Source organism: Nomascus leucogenys, chromosome 21 (assembly GCF_006542625.1).
Source record: "Nomascus leucogenys isolate Asia chromosome 21, Asia_NLE_v1, whole genome shotgun sequence".
NCBI lineage: Eukaryota > Metazoa > Chordata > Mammalia > Primates > Hylobatidae > Nomascus > Nomascus leucogenys.
The window spans coordinates 45,008,330-45,035,806 of NC_044401.1; the positions used below are offsets into that span (position 1 = coordinate 45,008,330).

General features: G+C 41.2%; 1 protein-coding gene across 20 annotated transcripts in view; it reads left to right on the plus strand.

Annotated features, from left to right (window-relative positions):
* KALRN (kalirin RhoGEF kinase) overlaps positions 1–27,477 on the plus strand; it is a 694,786-nt gene that overhangs the window by 344,413 nt on the left and 322,896 nt on the right. For 14 of the 20 annotated variants that reach the window (XM_030802195.1, XM_030802198.1, XM_030802202.1 and 11 more), the window contains exons 11-13: positions 5,158–5,349; positions 14,954–15,162; positions 18,531–18,705. In XM_030802195.1, coding sequence (XP_030658055.1) covers positions 5,158–5,349; positions 14,954–15,162; positions 18,531–18,705 — 576 coding nt within the window. The remainder of the gene's footprint in view (positions 1–5,157; positions 5,350–14,953; positions 15,163–18,530; positions 18,706–27,477) is intronic. The other 6 variants (XM_030802200.1, XM_030802201.1, XM_030802211.1 and 3 more) reach the window with 1 other exon arrangement.

Sequence of the window (27,477 nt, forward strand, 5' to 3'; positions counted from 1 at the left end):
TTATCTCTAATTCTTTCAGATGGTTCTTTCTCTAGCCTCAGGTAGTTTCCTCACACATGGATTCTTTGCAGGTCTGCCCCAGAGAGGGTAAGGAAAGAAGGTGAAAGAGATTTGTCAGCTGTAAAGTACTATTCAAATGTAAGGTTTTGGGTGTTATGTTGATTGCTGCCCTCTCCAATGTCTATGCTTTTGTGTCTCCTTTGTCTTTAATGCTTACATATTTTTTTTCCTTGCATCTCATTACCTATTGGTTTCAGCCTTGCTGGCCTGGAAAAAATGACCACTGTGAGGGGGATTTTCTCCTGGTCCTCTGGTAGTCTCATTCTTCAATCTACATTGCCTCTTTTGAATAGTAAGGGTGACTTTCAGGCCTCATCCTCCTCATTCCCAGGGCATAAAGTGAAGATTCTCACTTCATATTACCAAGGAAGTAGCCTCTTGATTCTAGAGTGTTTTTATTCACTGTCTCTCCCACCCCTTGCCTTTAAAAAGCCTGCTTCCTGCTTCTCTGCCTCAGCCTAGGGAATCTGAAAACATACCTATATTGCTGGAATTCCTGTTAGAGACAAATTATCCTAGAATGTTCTGTTTCTTCCCTGGGGAGAAAATTTAAAAGTAATGGGCCAAGGCTTCAGCAGAGCGTTTGAAGTTAGGCTTAAGGGCTGAATTATCTAGGGCATCATACCTGGTTGACACAGTCATGGGGTGTTGGAGAGGGAAGAACAGGAACTGCAGCTGTTGGTGTGGCCCATATCTCTGAATGAGGGGCTCTGTCTACCACAGGTCCTGCCTGAAAGCTCCAACAGCTGAGGGATCTATATACCAGCACTTATAACCCATTTTTGGCATATCTGTTGGGAAATGTCAATAAGGGGTCAAGTCCAAGGCAGAGACTAGGAGACTGGGAAACCAAAGAATGCCTAGGAAATATGTTCAGAGCAAGGTCAGACTCTGGCTTTGAGTCAAAAGCTGTTGTTGATTTGGTCAGAAAGTGAGCAGAAACCTGTTGTGATCCTTGCCCCAATTTGGGGGTATTGACAAGTGTCAAAGTATTGCTTTGGTAATACTTTAGTTGATATTTTCTATACACATTTCTATTTCAAGGCTGTGCCAGGAGGTAGGATATACCAAATAAAATTGAACATTGAACATGAATTCTAGCATGTAAGGTCTTGTACCAGGTAGTTGATGAGGAGTGAGGGTTGAATATTAAGATTGGTGGAGGTCAATATCTTCTTTAATTCATTCATTCATTTACTAAATATTTATGGAGCACTTACCAGATGCCAGACACTAAGGGAAAGAGATGAAAGACATTATCTGCCCCTAAGCAGATGAGAAAGACAAACATTTGCACTAGAAAGTGGCAGGTACCATGGAGAGGGTTGGTATAGATCACACTAGGAGTCCAGAGGAGGGCATATAAGCTAGCCTTGGGAGAGAAGAGGATATGAGGGTGGACTTCCTGGAAGAAGCAATGCCCTTGCTGGGTCTTAAAGAGTGAATAAGAGTTGGTCAAGTAGAAGAGTGAAGGGAAGGGCATCTCAGGCTGAAGAAGAATATGTTCAAAGGCACAAAGGCAAGATTCAGTGCAGTGAGTTTTGGGGGATGCAAGTAATTTACTTCACAGGCTGTTTGTAGGGAAGTGATGTGGGTTGAAGCTGAAGGGAAAAAGTGTCAGGTGAAGAAGGGCATTGCACACCGTGTCAAGACATTTTACCCCAAAGGCAGTGGGAAGGGAAGCCACTGAACAGTTTTAAGTAGAAGACAGTTGTGATTGGGTCTGAATTTTAGAAGCTTTTTTCTACTAGTAATGGGGAAGAGAGCTGGGCAGAGACAAAGCTGAGAGCCCAGCTTTAACACTGACACCATTGCCTTCCCACCTGTCTTTATTGTTCCATTCTCTCTATAAAATGTATCTTATAGCTCTTCACTGACTTATCCAACCTGATTTTTGGCCACTCTCCAATTTTAGTCAGGTTGACTCAACTTATTCAAACAGGCCTACTCATTTGTGTCTTGTTTATTCAACAAACATTTAGTAAATGCCTATTGCATACCAGCCACAGTGCTTGGCATGGGGGAACCAAGGATGAATAAGACATGGAACCTGCCTTTAAGGAGCTCACAGACCAGTAGGGAGATACCATGGAGACACATTGTTACTATAAAGTATGATGATGGCTGTGGGGTGGGCTAAATATAGAGTACCCTGGGTGCAAAAAGAAGACAGGCTTGGCTATGAGAAGCCCTTCTCCTTCTCTGCTAAATCCTATCAATCCTCAGGCTCCTGCCTATATTCTTATAGAGGCAGGGCAATTTAATGGGTTGTTGCTTGGGCTCTGAAGCCTGCCAATGGGGTTTTAATCCTGGTTCTGCCACTTACTAGCCATGTGACTTTGGCCAGAAATTCTTTGTACCTCAGTTTCTTCATCTGTAAAATGGGTATGATGTCTGCATCAACTTCATAGGGTTATTGTGAGGATTAAAGGAGATAGCATGCATAAAATCCTTTAGAACAATCCTTCTCATGTGTGAAATATTTAATAATTATTAGCTACTATTATTCTCAGTTTTTACTCCTTTTCTTCAGCATCTATATCATATCAAGAAATTTTAACCCCTAATTATCTATTAGTTTGCTGCCTGCCCCATCTTATGTATTGTCATGTTATTTCTCTCAAGAATGATTTTAATTCTTTGAGACAAAATACATTATATATTTATCTGTACTTTTGGGGTACTTACAGTATTGGGTATGTATTATAGCGATCAGCCATCCCAATTTTCCCAGGACTGAGGGGATTTCTGGGACACAGGAATTTCTGCGCTAAAACCAGGAAAATCTGGGGCAACCTGGGACAAACTGATCACCTTACGTGTAGTAGACACTTCAGTTTGGCTTTTTATTTATCTCCTATTGGTCCCAAACCTAATTTGCAAGCAAGCTCACTTTGACTTTGCCGCAAATTTTTGTTTATTGTCTACAGAATGTAAAGTTACAATCTCTAGGGTTCTTGGGGGGGAATCCTGAGATTCTCTAGGATTTAAGGTGGACAATTTGAGGGATTCCTAAAATACCTCTCTCCCATCAGCTGTGGGCATATAGACTAGAAATTGTGGGCAATCCCATAAGGGCTTTCTTTAACATGACCCACAGCCCTAGAGGTCTACCCTTGCCTGCCATTCCCCTTGTCTCCCTGCATGTCTCTCATGAGTGGATAACTTCCTTCATCTGCTTTCCAGAGTTGACATACCCTGCTTTAACCCAGTGGCAAAGCTCCTTTCCTCATATGAAGCTGCTGTTTTTCCATGAATTTCCCAGTTGGAGCCAAGTGATTTTTCCTCTTTTTCAACCCTGTCTTGGAAGCATTGGGACAATGTAAATGACTTTTTCTCTTTTTCAACCCGGTCTCACCAGCATTGGAACGATGTTTACCTTGGGAAGTTGCTTTTCAAGCAGCATTCTTTATGGATCCCCTGAGGCCTCTCTCCAAATTCCTAGAAGTCAAGACAAGTGTTTGCCTGCCCATCTTCCCCAGGTCCTATGCCAGTACAATCAAGAGGCTGGCTCCACAGCCTCTGAAAGTTTCAACCCTAGAGCCTCAGTTTCCTGGGGCTGTTGTAACAAAGCACCATGAGACTGTGACTTAGATAACAACAATTTGTTTTCTCACAGTTCTGGAAGCTAGACATTTGAGATCGAAGTGTCAGCAGAGCTAGTTCTTTCTGAGGAACATGAGGGAGAAATCTGCCCTGTGCCTTTTTCTCAACTTTTGGTAGTTTTCTGGGAGTCTTTAGCATTCTTAGCCTTGTAGATACATCTCCCAGTTTCTTCGTTCATCTTCACATAGCATTCTCCCTGTGTGCATGTCTGTCTCTTCACACGGCATTTTTTTTTTTTTAAATAAGGACACCAGTCATATTGGATTAGGGATCTGTCCTACTATAGTATGATTTAAACTTAATGTAACTAATTACATCTACAATTATCCTGTTTCCAAGGAAGGTCACATTCTGAGATATTGGGGATTAGGAGTTCAACATGTGAATTTGAGTGGGGGGCACAGTTCAGTCCATAGCACCCAGGTCTTCAAGTGAGTCCAAAACACTCCTTACAGACACAGAGACCCTATCTCCATAAGCAAAACAAAGCACCAGAGAGTCATTGCTCATGAATCCATTTCAATTCTCCACTCGCTTTGTGTTTGATACTGACTGCTCTGCTTGTTCGCCACTCTAGAGTTTTGTGCCAGCTCTAGGGATACTAAGAAATATATGTACACCTGAGTCACCAGCTCTAAGTCAGGACATATCAGGAGACTTTCAAAATGAGAAGCCTGCTGAAGAAAAGCTGTATCTGTGGCAAATAATGTAGTAACTATTCTAAAGGCAGTGGCTCCCATCCTGATGAATAATAATTACAAGTTGGTTGCCTTTTAAAATGCTCTGGAGAATACCATGGTGTGTACAGATAGGGAGTTGGACGACTGTGTGTGCGTGTGTGTGCATGCAGTAGCTTATGATAAACAAAATCACCAGACTCCTCCCCAACCTTCCTGCAAACATTCCCTGGGCCCGCAGGGAGTAGCCTGCATCTCCTCCCTCTGGCTGTGGCCGCTGCCTTCTGTCAGCTCCCTAGAGTTGCTGATCCCTTCCCCTCCAAAGAAATAGCTCTGTTCCAAAAAGATAAACACCAGTAGTTACAGGGAACTTGAGGAGAAAAGCAAAGCGAGTCTCCCAGTTAGTGTTTTTCTGGTGTTCTCACATAGAAATACAGACTGTCTTTGTGGGTGTGCTATTTCTGATCCTGGCAGTTACAGCCTGAGATGTGAAGGCAGTGATGGGTTTTCTTGAAGGTAGGGGATAGGGAGCAGCTGGGGTATGGAGGTTCTCTACGCTCTCCCCATTCTTTCCAGGGACACTGCACCTCTGAGAAATCCCAGGGGTGGATGAGGCACCTAGCTGGTGCCCGCCTGCAGGCTGCTAGCTTGCTGAGAGGCGGCGTGCCAGCTCCGCGCACCGCGCCTCAGTGCCAGCTCAGGGAGCTGTCGGCTCAGCGCCCACGCCCCTCCGCTTCAGCTCGGGGGAGCCCCAGGGTGGGCTGCTGGAAGGCGTGACTGCAACTTGACTTTGCCTCACTGTTGTCGCTGGCAGAATACGTACACCAATGCGGACAAGCTCCTAGAAGCAGCGGAGCAGTTGGCTCAGACAGGGGAATGTGACCCCGAGGAGATCTACAAGGCAGCTCGACACCTGGAGGTGCGCATCCAAGACTTCGTGCGCAGAGTGGAGCAGCGGAAGCTTCTCCTGGACATGTCTGTCTCCTTCCACACACACACCAAAGAGGTAAGGGGAGCTAGTGGAGAGAGGGCATTCGGTCCTGCCAGGGTCAGGTCGGCTTCCTAGTAAAATGGCCCTGAAGGTCTGACCAGGGTCCTGGGTAGTCTAGGGGTTGCTAACTTCCTAACTTTGGTAATATTAACAATTCGTTCCTGATAGCCTGCATTTAGGTCTCTCAGAATGGGGCAAAATTTCCTCCCATAATATCTAGTGGGGAAAGGGGGTCATGGAGACAGATGGTTTTGGAGGCATCTACTAAAGCATGCAATCTGCAGCTGGAGAAATGTGGGAATCCCTGATTCTTGCAGCAATAGTCACTGCAAGAAGAAATTAAGAGGATCACAGACTCTCTTCCCACTACACACCCAATTTCTCTTAGTTGCTGTTTCCTGTCAGAAATCAGAGTCCCACAGAACTTTGATCAGGTATCTTTGCTACAAGCAAGGAACATGTAGAGTTTAAAGATGTGTTTTTTCTGTGTTTTTATTTTTTTTTAACAGGGGATTTAATCTTCTTAATGAGGTCTGTGGCAGGGTGATATTAAAGTTGGTCCTCACTGTGCCTGAATGTGGAGTGACAGGCATTGAAAGAAGGGGGACTGAGATGCCCTCCACCAAGGAAGCTGGCTGGGCTTGAAGCCCAGCCTGAATAATTCACCAAGTGGAGAAAGGAGAAGGAAGGATAGATTATGTTAAGCTGCTGCAAGAGCAGAGGGGCCCCATAGAGAGGAGAATGGTTGCAAACCTGTGATTGCTTTTCATTTCCGATTAACATGGGACATGCTGAAATTGAATAAGTGGCCAGTAAGGAGGCACATTTAGAATCATCTGTAATAACACCCTTGGCAGATGAACTCATTAGGTGTATGCATGCTTGTTCCCCCCCCCCCGAGGAATTCCCTTTAATAGAGTATTAATTAAAGTTTGATTGCTGTTCAGGAAAAAAAAATTAGCCCTACTTAATTAAGTTGAATTTTAATATTGGGAATGCATTAAGAATCTTGGTTGTTACTGCTTCACAGCCTTTTCTGACACCGAGGGAATGAATGCAAACCATTGCAGCGCCTATCAGAGAAAAACATGAAAAGATAGTGTTCTCTAAACTGAGATTCCCCAGGCAGATGAAGGGCTGGCAAGCTCCCTGAAGCTGGATTTGCCTCCTCTCTGCAGGACCTGCAGCCACTCTCTGATGAGTGTCTATAAAGCAAGGGGATTAACATTAATACAGGGTTTCCTGCCTGGTTCTCTGCTTGATAGTGGCTCACCCAATTCTTAATGAAAGTCTCAGAAACCAAAGGCATGTGTATTCCCTTTTAATTATGAGCCTGTAGGTGATGGAATGGAGTATGAATGAACAGGAGTCATGTTCCTTATGAGGGCTGTGGCGGTACTGGCTGCATGGAGAAGTGGTGGACCAGGGTCAGTTTCCATGGAACTACCACTCCCCAAAAAGTGACCATGGCTTCCAGGAATTCCTCTAGCTACATCTCCCACCTGTACACAGAGCTAGTAGGTTGGGATTCTAGACCAGATTCTGCTGCTAAAGAACCATATGAGCTTGTGCAAGTCACTATGTCCCTGGCCTTGGGTTTCCTTATCTATAAAATTATGCAGTTGAACTTGGTGGCCCTAAGGCCCGTTACAGTTCTAATGTGAATCCAAGATTCCATTCTTCTTCTCGTCTTCTTTATTTGCTGTTGGTAATGATAATAAATAATAATAATAATTAAGCTGAAGTAGTATAGGTGATTTACCGAGCCTAAGATTTGGTTTATTGTAAGCACTTAAAATATATTACATGAGTTTTTTAACTGGACACCTATTACTTGCCAGACACATATACCATCTCATGTAACCTTCATGATAATCTTATGATATAGATTTTATTAAACACATTTTTAAATGAGGAGACTAAGCCTCAGAAAATAACTTTTCTAAGGTTACAGACTTTCTCAGTAGTACAGCAGATATTTTACCTGTCTTCCTATTACCTACACTCTTGTTTTTTTCCTTTTCTATCTCCTCTCCTCTGTTCTTCCTTCTCCTTACTTTTATTTTTCTTTTTTGCATTTCGAAACCCCAAATCAGGACAGATCTTGGCTTAGAAATACACAGTGTTGCCAGGATTGGAGATGTGGGAGACAGGAATAGTCAGGGAGTTACTGACTATTGTTTTCCCGGATATCTCTCAAATCTTGCTAAGCTTGGTCCTGTTTGAACCTGAGACTTGTTTCCTCACTGGAACTCAGCTATAAAGTCACATTCATGTGAAATACTACTAGAAGGAGTGGTTGTGATACAGGGGGCAGGTGAAGAAAGAGAAAGAACTGAAATTTATTTAGCACAAACTGTGTGCTAGACTATCTAGCTATCTAGTTCATAGCCATGATAATTCTCATTTTTTAAAATTCCAGTTTTACAAATGGGAAAACCAAAGTTCAGAAAAATTAGTAATTTGCCCATGGTTTTATAGCTAGGTTGTAGTAAGTACAGAAATTGACCCCAGGTCTTTCTGACTCTGAAGGCCATGCTTTTTTCTCCTTTGACACAAAACTTTTATATAAAGGCTAGTAAACAGAGACTTGAATGAATTTTTTTTTTCCATCAGAGAATTCATTCAAACAGGAGGCTGTCAGGAAATTGCATAGTCTCTTTCTTCTCAGTCCCAAAATATGAGAGAAATTTAGAGCAGCCCTGCCTGGATACAAAGGAGTTTATGATTGTGAAGCTCATTCTATTCAAGACATCTACAACTCTCTGATCATACAGATTTAATTTTTTTTTCAGGATGGACAGAAAAGCAACATTTTGAGTGGCTGTCATAGAGGAGCTTTTCCCAGGGGACATGCAGTGGGACTTTGTATCTGCATGTTCCCTCTTGGTCACCTTCCCATCCAAACCAGCCTATATGAGGTCCCATTTAAGTGATTTGCAAGGCAGGGTAGAAAGTAAGGTGTGTGTGTATGTATACATGCACATACATGTATATGTACATGTATATGTGTACACATGCACATATATGTGTACACACACATGCAAATGTTCCCACATACTAAGTACAGCAAGATCTTGGATGTCAGGTAGGTCTGATTTCCAGACCTATTTTTTTTTTATGCTTTGTGCCTTTGGGAGAATTACTCTTAATCTGTGTTGCTTTGCAATAATTATGAGGATGACTATTACAACATTCATTTTTTTTCCTAGTAGGAAACTTCCTCCCAAATTTTTCTTAGTGTTTCTTTAAAGTAGGCTTAATAAGGAACTTAAAGACTCAACTTAGACATCATATTTTTTTCTTAAACTTCTTCCTGGGTGCTTCCAACTTTCACCCAGACAAGAGCAGAGCACTGTATATACCTCACACTGAGCTGTGATTCTCTCCTTCACTAAATTGGGAGTGGTAATATGTGTAGTACACATGTGGCATTAGATGTGTAGACAGAGATACTACTGTGTCTGATACATAGAGGTGCTGAATAAATATTGAATAAATGGGTTTACTTGACAATGGGAAGGCAGTCTCTCCTAAGAAAAGTAAAAGAAAAAGAAGAAGAAAAATGAGGGAAGAGTCCCTTCAATCACATTTTAATCTACTGCAGTTCTTTGACTTGAGCTCTCCAGATATTGTAAATAAGAGAGGCTGGGTGGGGACTCTAACTTGCTGATGAGAGCTTTCCTTTAGGACCTATATGTAGCAGGCAGAAATGGATTATTAGGGGGGCAGAAATGAGCATCCTTGAATGGTCTCATGAAAGAACTCCTGTGGTTTGATTTTTCTGTACTCTGTTTAATACCTCTCAAGACTCATCACCTCTCAAACATCACTAAGTATGGGACCTATTTGATCCTGACTTCATTAACTCTTGACTCCTTCCTCTTGACTCTATAGGCAAAGTTCTGGCTTTTTATTCAAGACAGGATTAGTAGCCTGCTAGGGAATTTTGAGTTGCCGTGGTTGCTTTTCCCTCTTACCGTGAATAGAGTGAATAGAAGGAAAATCTGCTCAACTTTGCTAAAGTGGCCTTCGGTACTGCTGATAAATATTGTTATAAATCATTTCTGCCTCATTATGGCTATCTTCCTCCTTCTTTCTTTCCTTCCTCCATTTCTTCCTTCCTATAATAATTTTCAGAGTTTTTGTCTTGGTGCCAATTTGTAACAGAATGTCATCATAGTCTATAATTTTCAGGGAATGAAAGCCCCTTTTGTAGGAGATTTCTAAGTGGGAAGTGAATATCCACCTTCATAAATGATTTAACCTAGACTTCCTATGACTCCCTAGGCTAAAGTTCATCATTTTACTTTTGCCAACTTTCCACATCAAAAGATTTACTCTAATGAGGATCAGAGAGGAAACAGGAGGAAGATATAAAAAGATAACCTCAGGCTCGTTTCTTCTAAAAATTCAAGTCTGCTTAATCCTATTGGCCTCGTGAATTCTTTATTTATTGTAGGAGCCAAGAGGGTTAAAAATGTCTAACTGTTTCATCACAGTGTTAGTCATAATCTTGAATAATTAGAGACCATCTAAATGTTTCACATTGGGTGATTTCGTTAAACAAATCATAGTGCATTTATATAGTAAAATATTACACAGTCATTCTAAATCACATTGCCGAAGATTATTAATGACAAGAGAAGAGCTTGTGGTATAATATATAAAAACTGTATATCCAGTACAACACAATTTCAATAACACATATAGAATAAGGACTAGAAGTAATACCAAGAATTTAAGATTGATATGGGAGATTTAATTTTTTGGCTTTTTTTTTGTTTTGCAAGATTTCTTCAATGATATTTTAAATTTATACTCAGGAACAATCCAATAAATGTTATTTTTTAAAAGCAAAACTATTCATCCCTACTTATAGAGAAGAGTTACTCAAAAAAGAAAGGCAACAAACATGTACTTGGGACTTTCTTTTACATCCAGAGCCTCCACTACTAGTACAAATTGTGCTGAACTTAAATACATTCTTTTTTGCCTGGGGCTAAGAGGGCAGCCAGCTTTGTTTTCCGGTCTGGAGAGCTAGAGCAAGTTTGGGAGAAGCATTGACCCAAGTCCTCATTCTTTTTGTCCAGGAACATGGCATTTGTAGCACCTGCCTTGCAGAAATTGTCATCACAGAATTCTCTTTCCTTGCTGTGTTTCCATGGAAATGCGGCAGTCACTGGGCTTTCAAAATACCCATTTTTAGATATTTTTATAGTATAAATATAAGTCAAGTTAAATAAGGAACTTGGCCAAAGTAACCAACCTCTGCTCTTTATTAGACAGCTTAATTAAATACCCACTTCTATTTGTTTCACCTTGTGGAATCATTCTGCCACACCATTTCCTACTCAAACAGGTACAGACACACCACAGACACTCCCATATACACATGTTCCTCTACCCGCCAACTCTGGAACCAAAACTAAATTAGTCTTCAAGAGAGATGATGGCTTTAAGAACAAAAATAGCCTTATCCTCTATTTCACTTGCTGTACTGTTGTACTGTTTATTTAAGAAACAAGCTGGTGGTTGATGCCCAGGAAAAATTATCTTTTCAAAATAAGGGAAGAGGAGGTTCACCATGTGGATATGGTGGGCCTTTCAACATCCTTAAGGATCGTTGATATCATTATTGTTAATCAATTGTTGTCAGCACAATGGCTGCCCAAGCTGTGCAAATGGAACAGCCAATCAGCAGGAGAAAGTGATGAAATTAAATGACCTCTTTCCTTAACCACTCATCCATAAGCCTCGTTATTTTTCTTACAAACCTCCTAGGCTCTTCCTCTCTTGTCTCTTTCCTTCCTGTGTTTTTCAGTTGCCCCTTTCTCAGGCTGCCCCACTATGCAAGCAGAAGAGGGTCTGTGGGCTGGCCCTAGCCGAACTCACTGGTTCACTATTAGAGCTAATCTTATGTAGGGCATGGAAAGGCTCCTTTAACTGTACCCCTATCAGTGTTCTAGAAATTCTCAAATTGGATCCATTCTTTTGGATGTAGGTATTTTTGGCCACAACTACATGTGTTTTCTGTGAGAAAGAATACAGAAAACTATCTACGTGTGTATATCAGCATTGAACAAGCAACCATTGCCAAGAAATGAGCGGGACCCTAAAAGAAGAGTCATAGTATACATACATTTTGATCAAGAAGAGAGGATCTGGAAATGGGATTTTTTTTTCTGGGGAGGGGGTGGGTTGATGGAGAAGGTATAGTTCTATAATGTTAAACCTTAGATAAGCAGAAAGTAAAGAGGATCACCCAAGGGAGAGAAACCAACGTGGAAGACAGTGGAGAAAAAAACACATGTGGTTGCTGCTGCCAAGCTACCTCACTCACTCCATGATTTTACCTAATTAGTTCCAGCAAACATTGGCTTGTAGTAGCTTGACAGAAAAGGTCATTCTGGCTGGATCTCACTGACTGCTTAATAATCAGTAAAGTAGTAGCAGAAGTGTCCCTCTAATTTGAACTCTTTTCAAAGCATGTTCTTCAGGGATAAATCAGAGGGACATACATAGAAGAAACCTATGGGACATTGAGAGAGCTAGAAAAATTACAGCCTGATAAATAGGATATTGACTCTACTCATGGTTTAGCAGCACCAACTTTTATTTCTATCTACCTTATAGTGCTAAGCCTCAGAGGTGCTTATTCAAAATTATGAGCTTGCAGTTTAAGTTTGCTGCCACCAGGCAGTGACTGTGTGCCCCATGTCCACAATTTCACCTCTCTCTCTTTACATCTTTTTTTCTTTTAGAACTATCAAGACTTTTTAGTTTCTAGGCTTTCCTCGGTTATCCTGAGACAAAGTGGCAAAAACAGAATAGAGAGGCCCAGCCCAATCTAGTATCTTGAAGGACCAAATTTGATGTTGATCTTATACAAACTCCAAAATGAAGGAGTACTTCAAACTTTCCCTCTGCCCTCTAGTGGGAACTGGAGATGGCTTGCAGCAAAAATATCTGTTTTTTTTTTTTTTTTGAGACAGAGTCTTGCTCTGTCACCCAGGTGGAGTGCAGTGGCACAATCACAGCTCACTGCAGTCTTGACCTGCTGGGAACAAGCAATCCTCCCGCCTCAGCCTCCCAAGTAGCTGGGGCTACAGGCATGTGCCAACATGCCCAGCTAATTTTTGTGTTTTAAAAAAAATTTTTTTTATAGAGGCTGGGTCTTACCATGTTGTCTAAGCTAAAAATATCTTTTAAATGTAGTAATATGTAGCACTGATACAGTATTGACTATATGTCAGACACTGTTGATAAGATAGATAATATATTTGTGTATACACACACGTATCAACTTATTTGTAATCTTTATCACAACTCTCTGGGAGGAAAGCACTGTTATTATCCCCATTTTACTGATAAGGAAAGCCAAGGTGCAGAGAGAATAAGTAACTTACCCAAGATTATATAGCTAATATGTGGTAGAACTAGGATTTGAAACTTTTTTATTTTTTTGGAGACAGAGTCTTGCTCTGTTCCCCAGGCTGGAGTGCAGTGGCACAATCTCAGCTCACTACAACCTCTGCCTCCTAGGTTCAAGCAATTCCACTGCCTCAGCTTCCTGAGTAGCTGGAGTTACAGGCACCTGCCACCATGACCGGCTAATTTTTGTATTTTTAGTAGAGACGGGGTTTCGCCATGTTGGCCAGACTGGTCTTGAATTCCTGACCTCAGGTGATCTGCCCACCTTGCCCTCCCAAAGTGTTGGTATTGCAGGTGTGAACCACTGTGCCTGGCCCCTGAAACTCTGCCTCTCTGTACAATAATTTTTCAGAGAATCCATCATCTCTTCCCTAAAGACTTAAATACCCTTAGAAAATGTGTTTTCTCTCTAGACAAAACTACAGCCAGAAAATATGAAGTGACATTAAGCTATCATTATCAATATCCTATACTTCCTGGTTTTATGCTGATTTGAAATTAGCATATTCACACAGCAACATGTATCCCAGCTTATATGGTCTGGAAAACTTGTTTGGTGTTTTGTTTGGAAAGGAAATAAACTGAACTAATTAAAACCAGATTTGCAAGCTGATAAATGTGAGGGATGCTGAATAATAATTTGCATTCCCTATAGCAATCAGCATAATGCTGTAGGCTTATTAATACTGCTATAAGTTTATTTAAAGCATTAATAATAAGGAAATAGTTCAGTCCTCACAGTCTTTGAAGTGAGCAGGGCAAATCTTATCCTTCCTATTTTGTAGATAAGGAAACTAAGGCTCAGGAGGTTATTCACCTGTACAAAAAGGACATTCTTTACACTTTCTTATTCATGGCCTCCAAAGCTTATTAATCTTCCTGTTAACCTCTTCTGCCGCATCTAGGGCTTCTCTATCTAAGGAACAAAGAATAACTTGTCCAAAATCTTGAAGACTATTTTTGTCTCTCTCTATTTTTTTAATCTTCCCTTATTGAAAAGGCCATACTGTAATTTACCATACTGAGAACCAACTCGATGAAATAATATTCTTGAAGTAGACATTTACCTACGTTTTTAACAGGGAAGACTTTAAGATGTTAGAACCAGATGGAAACTAACCAATTTATTTCGTGCTTTCCCCAACCTACTTTACACATGATGTCATGGAGATGGAAGGGTATAGTGATTTGTGCAAAGGCACCATGAGTAATGGGAGGAACAGAAGCCAAAATCTGCATCTTCTGACTCCATCTACCAATTTTCTCTCTCTACTGGCTTTTTTCCTGGTAGAGCCCTGAGCTTATCTTTCCTGCTAGTCAGGCAAAGACTCCTGGTTTCAAAGCAAACACCAGACTCATCTTCCCCTCTCTCATTTATGAAAATTCTCAAAGTAGTCAAAAGTGAGCTCTCTGGCAGGCCACTGGAGACCTGTATTCAGTATGATGAGGAAAAGCTATCAATAAATGATTTTTCAGTAATTCGGTTTTTAACTCCTCATCATTTTCAGTGCTTATTTTGTTCAAAACACTACACTTTGCTCTTTTAAAGTTGTCTGGCCAGTAATACCTAGTTGCATTTTATCATCTTGAATATTATGGGAAAATGTCTCGTATATTTATTGAAATTAAGATAAGCCACATCTTTAGCATTCAACTTTCTAACGAATCTAGCAATTTTAAAAAGAACAAAATAGTATGGAATATGTACAGGTTATGCTCAGTTAATGTGCATTTAGTTCTTATTGACCACCACATTCTTTGTGTATTTGCAATATCATGATACATTTCTAGGAATCAATGTGCATGGAGTACATTGCTCCCTTTCCTCCTTTCTGAAAGATGAAATAATATTTGTTTATTCTAGTCTCCTGTTTTTCCTAGTGGTGTCTCAAAGATGACTGATCTCCTTGCTCTAAGACCATACCTGTAGGTTTCCCTGACCACAGGGTAGTTAAGCCAGGGGTGATTCCTGTCTTCAGGGACCTCAACACCAATGGAGTAAACTTAGCAAAGACTGGCAATGAATATAAATGTAAAAACACAAACTAACCCATAGGTGTGCTGATGAGAATGGCACTGACTGGTTGAGAGTAAGTTGGGTGATTCCAGTCTAGCTTCCTTGCCCTCACCCCAGCCCTGGCCTCTCCCATCTTCCCTGAGTGGAATCTCTGCTCTCTCTCTACAGTTGTGGACATGGATGGAAGACCTTCAGAAGGAGATGTTGGAAGATGTCTGTGCAGACTCTGTGGATGCAGTCCAGGAACTGATCAAGCAGTTCCAGCAGCAGCAGACCGCCACTCTAGATGCCACACTCAATGTCATCAAGGAAGGCGAAGACCTTATCCAGCAGCTCAGGTCAGCGCCTCCCTCCCTGGGGGAGCCCAGCGAGGCCAGGTCAGCATGGGCAGAGCTTTCCAGTGGGAAATGCCTCGGGCTAGACGTGAGATAAGTCCTGTCCCAGTCTTGACTCAGCAAAATCTTGCTTTGTGGTCTTGTGTGAGTTTCGGTATCTTTATCTGTAAGATGTAAAAATGCCTGCACCATACTCAACTTGAGTCTAGAATGAAATAGTAAATGGAAAAGCTTTAATGTTTCAAAGAATTATTTATCATTCAGGATGTTATTCAGCCGTCAGTAAGTAACATAAATACAACAAAAATTAACAAAAGACAAAAAAAAAACAAAAGTAAAAAATAATTAAGAATTAGAGCATATTTGCTCATGCAGAGAAATAGACATTATGGAATATAGTGTTATTTGACACCTGGTCTTAGGCTGAACTCTGACCTCCAGTGCCCCAGTCAGCAAAATCAGATCATTTTGCTGATGTTTGACTTTGGACCCATGAAGACATAGAAAAAGTGTGGTGGTGTCCTACCAGTTCCCTGTTACCCAGTTATGACCTTTTACCATTCCTTGCCGCCCAGAAAATAAAACTCCTTCTGCATCAACCTAAACAAACATAACTAAGGAGACAAATCCTGTCTAAAAATTTTCATTTGTTTAGAATTACCCAGGCCATTGCCTCCTGTCTATTGGCATCAGTATCTAGTTTTCTGCCCGTGTCAAGGACACTGGCTCCTTAGATAAAGTGTCATGAGGCCTTAAGCAAGCCCTCAGCAACCAACCCCATGCCCAGGTGCTGTATAAATAGGATTTGATGGTGCTAATGATGCTGCCCACAGGGACTTGTTCCTATCCCAAAATCACTGAGTGCTGGGACCTCTGCCAGCTCTGGACAGAAATAATCTCATCAGCAAGTCCCAGGCCATCCCTAGGGCCTGAGGGAATTACGTCAATTGGAGAGGGTTTTTTTCACCCATACCAGTTGTCCAATTAAATAAACAATGAGAAATTACCTTTAGAAGGCCCTGGCATGTTTTTCTATTGGAAATTAATAATTTATTTTCCAAACATGCACATGAGATGCTCCAAATCCTCCTATCGCATGCTAACAAGACAGCCTCTTTTCCTGCTTCCCCTAATTTATCTTCATGAATGTATAATACATGACAGCTTTGTCTGCCTCCCTGGGAAACTCCACTGTCATTTGCTTCTGAAGAGAATTCCAAATAGTGGACAGTCATTTAACCTCTCTGGGCCTCAGCTGCTTCGTCTGTGTAATTAAGGGGTTCTCTCCAGGAGCTCTGGCAGCTCTAGAATTTTGTGATGGCTTTGTGTTATCTGTTCAAATACTTTTCACAGGCTTGGCTGGCTTCACTTTCTGTGGGGCTAGGCCTATGGAGATGCCACTTGTTCTTAACAACTGTAAACCTGCACAATGCCTAAGGGCATAAGGCTACTCAATGATGGCAAAGGCAACAATGTGAGTGATGCCTGCTCTGCAAGATTAAATTCCATGGGTTTCAGAGAGTACCATAGGCATACGACCAAGAGCCACTGGCGACCATTCATTGTGCCAGTAACCTGACTCTAGCCTAGGCTCCCCTCCCTGACAGCATGGCAAGTCGAAGAGAAAAAGAAGTAAATGGTGCTTAGTGGACATTGACAGGATGCCTCACACACACCAGAAACATCTTCCCTAGGTCTTCCTGATTTTTCTGACACTTGTCACTAGAGCACCTAAGGGAGCTTTTGCATCATCTCTTTGATTCCTAGTGAGTGTGACACTGACATAGTGCCGCATAAAATGGTCTGAAATCATTCTCTTCCTTCTGGAAAATGTGTGATGGAGAAAGACTGAGAGGAGCAGTCCAAGAGAATAATCACATCCTCCCAGCAGCAAAGCCCTCAACAAATACATAACAGATAGCACTGAGTACATCTCATGTTATTTTCATGCCTGGGGATGTCCATGCAGTTGTGGAAGTAGAAACTGTGCCTGTATCACAACAAACAGGCCAGGGTGAGGATGCAGGAATCGGGAGCCCTGTGAATGGTAGATGGAAGGGCGCTTGACAAATTAGCCTTATGCCATCTTCAGAAACAGAATGAGCTCAGATGCCATTGCTTCTGAGACAAACACAGGCTAAAAGAACATGGCTTTGAGAAAGCCTGCTGATGAGATGATTGGAAATAAATGATTTTCCCCTTGTCCTTTGACTCCTTAAATTGCATGAGAAGCTAAGATGTCACAAGATGATGAATGTGCCAGTTTATTTCAAGTTTTAGGGCTCTAGCTTACTCAAGGCCCTATGGAATCTAAACTTCTTAGCTTCCATCATTTTCCCATTATAGTTACCACCACCTCATTTTGCTGAACAAATCAATCTGTTTATCTCTCAGTTTCCCTCTACAAGGCATCACCTCTCCCTACTATGTTTGTATAGACTCTCCCTGCTCAGAGGAGGCTACACCCCCTCCTATTACTTGACTGTGCTTCTCTATTTCTTCAAACCCCTAAATCAAAACTGTTTGCAGCCTTTGTTGGTTGTCCCAGCTTCTTAGGATCTAGCCTTTACTCTCCTGATCAGCACTTGACACTTCACTTGTGTCCTTTCAGGATTAATAATCATCCATACATATTACCGGTCTTAGTTCATGTGCACTCTTATTTAACAGCAAACTGTGAAGTGAGCAGGGCAGAAATTATTAAGTCCACTATTATTAAGTCCACTTGACAGATAAGGCAGCTGAGGCTCAGAGAGGTGATTTCCCAGGGCCACCAACCTAAATGTATCAGAGCAGAGACCTAATTCAGGTTTGCAGGCTCCAGATCCTATGCTTTCCTCAGTATAGCCTGAGCCTGTTTAGTATAATAACACCAGCCCATAACTTTAGCATAGCTTTACAAAGAGCATGCTTACAATTTTGGCAACCATGACGTCATCTGTTTTAACAAAGAATCTGTGAAGTAAAACTGGGAAGATTTTTTAAAAATATGCCTTTCATATGTTTGTCTGTATGTATTGTGATAGATGTATGTGTGTGTGTGTTGAAACTATATAATTAGACTACATATATGTGTGGAACCATTCCATTTCTCTAATATTTTATGCCTTGTAGAGTCCTTTCTCAGGCATTATTTCATCTTATTTCTTTCACAGTCCTGCTTGAGGAATAGGAGAACAACTAGTCTTGGAAACAGACTTGTGAACCCAAAAAAGGATGCACGTAGCTTTGGTTCACTCATTCAGCAGAGAGCATCAGGCTCACAGCAGGAGTTTAATAAATGTCTGTGGATTGAATGACTCAACTGATTCACATCCACCTTGCTCAGATGAGGAAGATTCCCCTCCTTCTCTGTCACTTTTAACATGGAAAGGCCTCTCCCTCCCTTTTTTCTCCCCACTCTGCCATAGGGACTCGGCTGTGTCCAACAACAAAACACCCCACAGCAGCTCCATCAGCCACATCGAATCCGTCCTGCAGCAGCTTGACGATGCCCAGGTGCAGATGGAGGAGCTGTTCCATGAGCGGAAGATCAAGCTGGACATCTTCCTGCAACTGCGCATCTTTGAGCAGTACACCATCGAGGTAGCGGGGGGCCAGGTGGGGAGGTGAAGAGGGGCCAAGAAGTGCTTCCTGGCCAAGGGCACTGCCCCAGGGACAGGGCAGTAGCCTAAGGAAATTAGAGCATCCAGCATGCATTTTTAGAACGCAAGAAATTCCCAGTCCACCACGACATTTTCCTCCCAGTCCCTCTCATCCCCTACTGCCAAGCAGAGCCCCTCTATTTTACTTCTGTCTGTAGATTACTTTCTTGAGAAGTTCTTTTTGTTTGTTTTTGTTTCTTTTGTTTTGTTCTGTTGAGAAGGAGTCTCGCTCTGTTGCCCAGGCTGGAATGCATTGGCAAAATCTCAGCTCACTGCAAGCTCCACCCCTCGGGTTCAAGTGATTCTTCTACCTCAGCATCCCAAAAAGCTGGGATTAAAGGCATGCGCCACCACACCTGGCTAATTTTGTATTTTTAGTAGAGATGGGGTTTCACCATGTTGGTCAGGCTGTTCTCGAACTCCTGACCTCAGGTGATCTGCCTGCCTCGGCCTTCCAAAGTGCTGGGATTACAGGCATGAGTCACCGTTCCCAGCCAAGAAGTTTTTTATTGCTATCCATTAGACTCTTACTTGGCATTTTCCTGAAATACCATGAAGCTGGTAGTTTGATGATTGGAGTAGAGTCATTGAATTTCACAGCTTTATGAATGGGTAGATGTTAAAATTAGGTGGCCTCCTTAGAGCTGATAATATAAATCATGCATTAGATTCAATCACACAGCAGTTAAGAAGCCAAGTGCCACAGGAAGGGGAACCTGTATCCGCAGTTTGATTTCTACCTATTAAGAAAGTAAGCCTGTGCTAAGACCATTTGTTAGTTCATTTCATAAACTCCTCAGTTTATTTTCGGAAGGTTGGAATCACATATTCTGGTAAATTTATGTCCCCTTTATCATACCAATTAGTAAGGTCTTCTCTCATACAATTTACCCCTTTTAATATTTTCTGCTTTGAAACCGTAACTAAAGTCAGGCCAATAGGGTTTCTGTGGTATAAGGAATATCCAGCATAAGGCACTTTTTCCTTTTCAGGGATGGCAAAGGGTTAAATTAAAGGCATGTCTTCTCTTTGCTCCTGGCTGGTATGGTAGGAGGAAAAGCCAACTTTCCACCCACCATTTCTTAACTTTGTTTTCCATTCCAACCATCTCTCTGGAGTTAGGGCTTCTGGGTTCCTGGAGAGTGAGCTTCCTAATAATATCTGCGGAAACTTCAATGGAACCGCTTTAGAAGGAAATTTTTTTTTTAATATATTGAAAGCTCCAATATCCCATCCTAATCCAACTCAGTACAAGAGACTGTCTTGGGAACAGCTACCCTTTGCTTTAACCCTAGGTCCAAAAATGTTCATATTGAGAATCTGAAATGTAAAAGGAAAGCAATCATAAAGGTATTCATCTTTCTATCCCTTACTCTCTTACAAGCACATCTGTGCTCCTGCCTCCTTGGGAGAACTTGTAATTTCTTGCTTAAAGACTTCGTGTTCTAAAAGGTGCTTTCTGGACAGGTCCTGGAACAAAGGAGAAGTTAAGCCTTTAAATCTAGACTTAACTATCCTTCCAACTGATTTCATAACCTTAGGTGAATTTATTTATACTTTTTATTTATTTTGAATGTACTCTCAGGATTTCAGGTGGCAAGTAGTATCAAAACATGTTTTGAAAAACAATCAAAATGCCAGTGGGAAAATAAAAATATTGACATGTAGTGAAGAGTGTATGTAGTGAACATTGTAAAGGCAGGGTAACAAGGTAATAAAGAGATAAAAGAGAGGGTATGGGTCATTATTCTTTAGTAATATGGATTGAGATGTACAAAAATAAATACAGGCTAAGTTGATTAAAGTAGCCCAAGGCACTCCTGCAATCATTCTCAGCTCCATTTTGCCCACTGGGAGTGAATATATCCATGGAGAAATTATGTTAGCCCGTGTGGTGGTTTTGCTGTTGTACTTCTTATTTACTCTCCTGTCATTCCAGGTCTGCTTCAAGACATGCTTAAGGGGGAGGAAACAATCTGAGGGTCTGGATTAAGTTTTATTTGAAAAGATGGCTGTGGCCTGGAAGTCAGGGTTGCTGGTTCAGTGTTGGAATGGGTCAGTTAGCTTCGCTTTAACATCGACTACACCCCTCACATCAGCTGGGGGCATCACAAGGGTGTCTTTGCTAGCATCGATTCTAGGCAAATCGAGTTCCACTCCTAAAAAACAATCCAAAACATATGGAGAAAATATCCTTTAAAAAATGTGGGTTTAAATCACATGCGTTAAAATTGGATCTGGCTTAAAGGTCACGAGAGAGGAACTTGATACTTAAATTATGGAGCCAAGGGTGGTGGCTCACTCCTGTAATCCCAGCACTTTGGGAGGCCGAGGCCGGCAGATCGCTTGAACTCAGGAGCTCAAGACCAGCCTGGGTAACGTGGTGAAACTCTGTCTCTACCAAAAGTACAAAAAGATAACTGGGTGTGGTGGTGAGCACCCATGGTCCCAGCTACTCAGGAGGCTAATTTGGGAGGATCACTTGAGCCCAGGAGGCGGAGGTTGCAGTGAGCTGTGATCACACCACTGCACTCCAGCCTAGATGACAGAGTGAGACTCTGTCTCAGAAAAAAATAAAAAATAAATAGATTATGGGATTTGCATTCTTTAGCCTTTGTATGTATAAAAATTCCTCTTCCCACCCTAAATACTAGACAACCTGGTATGCAGGAGAGCAAGAGTGTGAGGGCCTCATAAAATGAGGGAGAGAAAAATCATGACAGGATTCTGCATCCTCTGGTGTAGGCTATAACATCTGGATTTTAGAAGGGGTCTTATTCCCTTGTCTTATGGGGGAGGCCCAAAAGCTTGGGGAGAATGCTACATCTAATCTTAGAACTGGAAATCCTGCCAAACCTATGGAAAAGTTCTGCTTCAAGTCAGATTGTCAGAAGTTATTTTTGAGGGTGTTGAGATTATTCAAATACCAGCTATGTCTCACTGTGGGGATGAAGAACAAACTTTTAGAGAAGCTTCTGAGTGTGAAACTGAGGGTGGTTTCTGTAATGAGAGGCATGTTTATGCTGACATAAGCCAGGGCAGGGTCTGTGATTATAGGACCTACAGTGTGGTTTCTTTCCTAAAGGAAGGCATTTGATAGACATGCTCCAAATTCCTCGGGATTACTGAACACTGGAGGAGGCCTGCTACCCCGCATCTGAGGAATCTAAACATGACTCCTTAGCCATATCACTGAGGGCACAGATGAGCCACTTAATGTAATCATTAGGATAGCACATGAGCTGCTGCACCAATCTCTTTTTACTCAATAATAATGGTGCTCACATTATAACCTGGAATGAGATCACAGGGCATGCCCACGTAAAGTGAAACATCCTAAATTTGTTAGTCAGATGCTCAAAACCAGGCCCATAGCTGGATTCCTGGTATACCTTCTTGGACTCCATGGAGACCAAAGTGACCTATAGTGAAACATGATGTTCTGTAACGTTTTTTTCCTGTAGGTTCAGCCTCCTTCTATGAAAGACATTTTATATAAACTAGCTATGATAGAAGAGACATTTCACCAAATACAAATGTTTATTTTGTGGTAGTAAGAATCTGGGTGATTTTTTTTTATTTTTGATGCTTTCTTGCATTTCCAAGTTTTATACAATTAGGATAATCAGAAAGAAATGAAAAATATTTTTAGAAGCAAGAATAAGCCAGTGGTCTCCAAACATTTTTGATTGTGTACCTTCTCAATTTTTTTGAACTTGCAACCCCCTACATGTAAATATTTATTCATTTTTAAGTTAAAAAATGTTCAGTCACTAGCTAATAATTTCAAAATTCAACATGCTATTTGGGAGAGGTTTAGTTTTTTCATTAGAAGTTGTGGGTTCCATATTTCAAATAAGTCTTCTGATAATTTCCAATTATTTTTTGCCCGATTTCTTGAGAGATCGGATTAGATTGTCATTGTTGCCTTACACCATAATGTGGCTGACAGAGAATTCAAAGTTCTCTTGTGCTTTCGTGATTAGTATTATCTTCAAACTGCAGTTTCTTTGCAGGAATCTCGTTAAACCATGTGTCTTTTTGTGAAGGTTAGTTTAGTTAAAACTAGACAGTAGATAAAACTATTTAACTGGACACATGAAAAAAAGACAATAATTTGAAATGTGCTGAAAGCAATGAACAAATGAGCCACAGTCAGCCCCAATGAGTTGTGACACTCCTACCTTCCCCGCGGAGCCCTCTTTTTCATGCACTATGCAAAGCCATCTGCCATGTGGTCAGAGTGAAACTCCAGCACCAGTCTACTAATGAAAATCCTGGGAAATTTTATATACTTTGTATTGGCTTGATAAAATATATGTGCACAATATAATATATATGCATATATGCATATTTTTATCAAGATAGTTTTTCTATTATCAATGGATAATTTGGAGCATTTTCTGAGATGGGCATACTCATGTTGGAAAGCCTTAGAAATGACACTAAGAAAGATATTCTAGACAAGGGACTTTCTGAAAATATGGGCCACCTTTATGGTTTTTCTTTTAAATCTCTGTGTAATTGCAAGCAAGGTGTGCTTAATGCACCTGAAAGTTTATTTGAGTAATTAACCTGAGTGGGGAATGATATACTATGGGGTTCATGTAAAATAAATAGGGGCCAGGCTAAGGCTGGGGAGAAATGGCATTCAAGGAAGAAACTTCTGCCTAGAGAAGATAAGCTGATTATAACTTACTGGTGGTCTCAACTCTTCAATTAGTTGCACACAGAGGCCCTTAGCATCTTATATTAGAAAGAGACCATTCAGTCAGCCTTTTACCTATATAGAAATTCAACTCAGTAAACATTTGGTGAGCACCTCCCTATGTAGCAAAAACTATGTTGGACATTGAGGATATAACAAGGAGACACAGAAACAGAGAATCATCAGTACAATTTAAGAATTCTATGATAGAGGCTCCTAGTTTGCAGAGAACACTGGAAGGGGCAGATGCTTAGCCCAGTCAGGATGTTCATAGAGGGTTTCCCAATGAGGTTACACCTGAGGGCAGGCAAAAGTTGGTGGCTAGGATTTGGCATCCCTGGAGGATGACATCCAGCCTCTACCAGAATATCTCCAGAGCCCAGAAAGGGGCTTAGCAGGGAAGGGAGAAGAAAGGAGGGAGCTCAAAATCTCCACCTTACGGAGTCTTGCTCTGTCACCCAGGCTGGAGTGCAGTGAAGCGATCTCAGCTCACTGCAAGCTCCGCCTCCTGGGTTCACGCCATTCTCCTGCCTCAGCCTCCTGAGTAGCTGGGACTACAGGCGCCCACCACCACACCTGGCTAATTTTTGTATTTTTAGTAGAGACGGGGTTTCACCGTGTTAGCCAGGATGGTCTCGATCTCCTGACCTTGTGATCTGCCCACCTCGGCCTCCCAAAGTGCTGGGATTACAGGCGTGAGCCACCATGCCCAGCCAAATCTCCACCTTTTACACTTCAGTCCTTGTTCCGCTCTCTGGAAAAAAAAAAAAAAAGAAAGAAAGAACTAGTCTGCTCCCTCTTATTTGGGAGCCTTAAAAATATTTGAAAATGCTTATCATAGGCCTCTTTCCCTTTATCTGAAAAATGGTGAGATTGTATGAGTTATTTCTGCAGTCCCCCTGACTCTAAAAATGTTATAATGATTTCTCCTTAGTGTCAGCCCTCTGTGGTATATATCCCCTATTTTATTCACCTCTTTCTGGATAGGACGTGGTCTCTAGACACTGACTCTCTTGGTTACTGTCAGCTGAAGGGAGCCTGGCTCACATACAGGCTTGGATTGTCCTCTTCAGAGTACTGGCTCTGGTGCAGCCCAGGAGATAGGTACCTTTTTAATGACTTCGTCACCTGTCTTGTCTAGGCTTTGCTTGCTTAAAAGCTCCTGGTTGTCATTTGAAAATATGGGCTTCCAGTACACTGACTTAAAAAAAAAAACTTAAATGGCAGCTTTTATATTTTGTCACTCAAATTTAGTCTTTTTCTTTTTTTTTTTTTTTGCACAGTTCTTCTGCCTATGAAAATAGACATAAATTTAATTTATTATTACTGTCAATGTTATGGCTGTTTGAAAAGTTGGGCAGGTAAGTCAGGGCTGTCTGGTGCGTCACTACAGATTCTTATCTGGGGGACACAGAGCCATTAGTCTGCACAGTCACTGTTGTGGATCATCTAAGGGCCCATCATCTAGTCCAATTTTGCCACTTTTTCTTCCATAAAAACCATTCAAGACTGAAAGGCCTTGCTGTTCTCCACGTTTGTAACTGCCAAATCCACCAACATAGCAATTATATCAAGAAAGAAGCTAAGATCTATTTGAGGTCATCTTTGTGGACTCTTCCTAGTGATCACTGTCACATTTTCTAAAAGTACCCCCAGAACCTTTGGGAAGAACATGTAGAATGAATCCAATGAAGTAAACCTAATCCTTACAAAATATTTATTTCATAGTCTCTTCTAGACTTTTTGACAAATTAATTTCAGGATCATTGGGAGGTTTTCCCTACTATCGTCCTTTTTAAAAAAAAAATCAGGATTATTCAAACAGCTTTAGTATTCTGGCAGGTCACCTGTTTTCAGTAGAACTGTCAAAAATCCCTGATGGAAATGTTCAGATTGCTGTGTAATGGGGTGGGTCTGGGGCTATGGACCTGAACTCAAGTAACATTATCAAGGTTCAAATGCTGTATGCTCCTCCTTTCTGGTAAGGATGGAGTAGAAGGTTACATGGTGGGGAGAAACATTCTGACACTCAAGCATAACTAGGTTCTAGAATGAGTGAATGATATACATTATAGGAGCTCTTCAGCAAAAGAGAGATCTTTTAAAAGGAGAATAGAGTTCCACAAATCTCAGAATGATAAAAGGCAAAGGTATGGACACATGTATAAAAAGGGATGACTAAGATCCCTCCCAACCCTGTTAATTGACAGTTGTGATTATATCAAGGACCTCGGGGTTTTTTGTTTGTTTGTTTGTTTGTTTTTGAGATGGAATCTCACTCTGTCACCCAGGCTGGAGTGCAGTGGCACGATCTTGGCTCACTGCAAGCTCCGCCTCCTGGGTTCACGCCATTCTCCTGCCTCAGCCTCCCCAGTAGCTGGGACTACAGGCGCCCACCACCACACCCGGCTAATTTTTTTGTATTTTTAGTAGAGATGAGGTTTCACTGTGTTAGCCAGGATGGTCTCGATCTCCTGACCTCGTGATCCACCTGCCTTGGCCTCCCAAAGTACTGGGATTACAGGCGTGAGCCACCACACCTGGCCAAGGACCTCAGTTTTAATCATGATGACAGAGAAGAAAAGAACATAAAATTGGCCATAAAAATCATCCATTATCCAAATTATTCAATTGGTATAGAAATTAAGTAATTGAACATTGGAACTAATCAATTACAGCATTTTTGCAATATGTTCTCACATTATTTTGCCAAAAATTAAAAACAACTGACTGGATTTCATTATTTCCAAGTCCCTTTGCTTTTCTGGAAATTTCTTACAATATCTCCAAAGGTCTTTAGCTATTTAAACAAATATTTTAACTCTTCAGAGAGATTATACATATTACTAAAACAGGGAAATGCTATGATAACTTAAAAATAATCTGCTTTAGAATTCACTAATCTTATCATTTTAAGAATTGATTAACAGAGAGGAACTCAACATTATATTGGACAAGAAGAGTAAATGGCCATGGTACTTTAGCTGTTTTATTCATCATGGTAACCTATATCAAAAATTATAGATAAAATAGCTCTTCCCGTGCAATGAGATGGTTTCTTCAGCTGCAATATGTCTTTCCCTATCAGCCAGCATTTGTAGGCCAGTGGAGAATATTTGTCTTCCACTTTCCTCATCTTCACAAAAATAATGATGTCATAAAACAGAAAGATGCTCATTTTGCAATTGACAACCCAAGTATGTCAATGGCATCCCATCACAATGAAATGCCATGGACTCTTTCTTCCTACTGGTAATTGGAATGAGATTGAATCTTAACATACGCAACATATGTAGTGTTGATTAATGTATATAATCACCTTTGCTGAGAGACAGTAATGCCGTGATCAAGTGTGTAGTATTTTGAGTTAGACTGCCTGGGTTTGAAACCTGTTTTACTAACTTTACTAATTGTGTGGCCTTAGGCAAGTTGCTTTGCTTTTTTTTTTTTTTTTTTTTTTTTTTTTTTTGTTTTTTTTTTTTTTTGAGACAGGGTCTAGCTCTATCACCCAAGCTGGAGTACAGTGGCATGATCTCGGCTCACTGCTATCTCCGCCTCATGGGTTCAAGTGATTCTCCTGGGTTCAAGCCTCCAGAGTAGCTGGGATTACAGGTGTGTGCCACCATGCCCAGCTAATTTTTGTATTTTTAGTAGAGACGGGGTTTCACCATGCTTGCCAGGCTGGTCTCAATCTCCTGACCTCAGGTGATCCACCTGCGAAAGTGTTGGGATTACAGGCGTGAGCCACTGCACCCAGCCAGGCAAGTTGCCCTTGAAGCCTTGGTTTCCTCACTTGAGAAATGGAGACGAGATAATATTTCCCAGCCTATTGGGTTACTGTGAGGATTTAATAAGTTAACACATAATATTTTTAGCAAAGCTCCTGGCAGTTAATCAGCACTTAATACATAGTAGTCAGCATTGTTATTATTATTCATAATATGTTTTCTTTTATATATATATTTGCTTCCAGGTTTTAAGCAGTTAAACATCCCTTCTTATTCT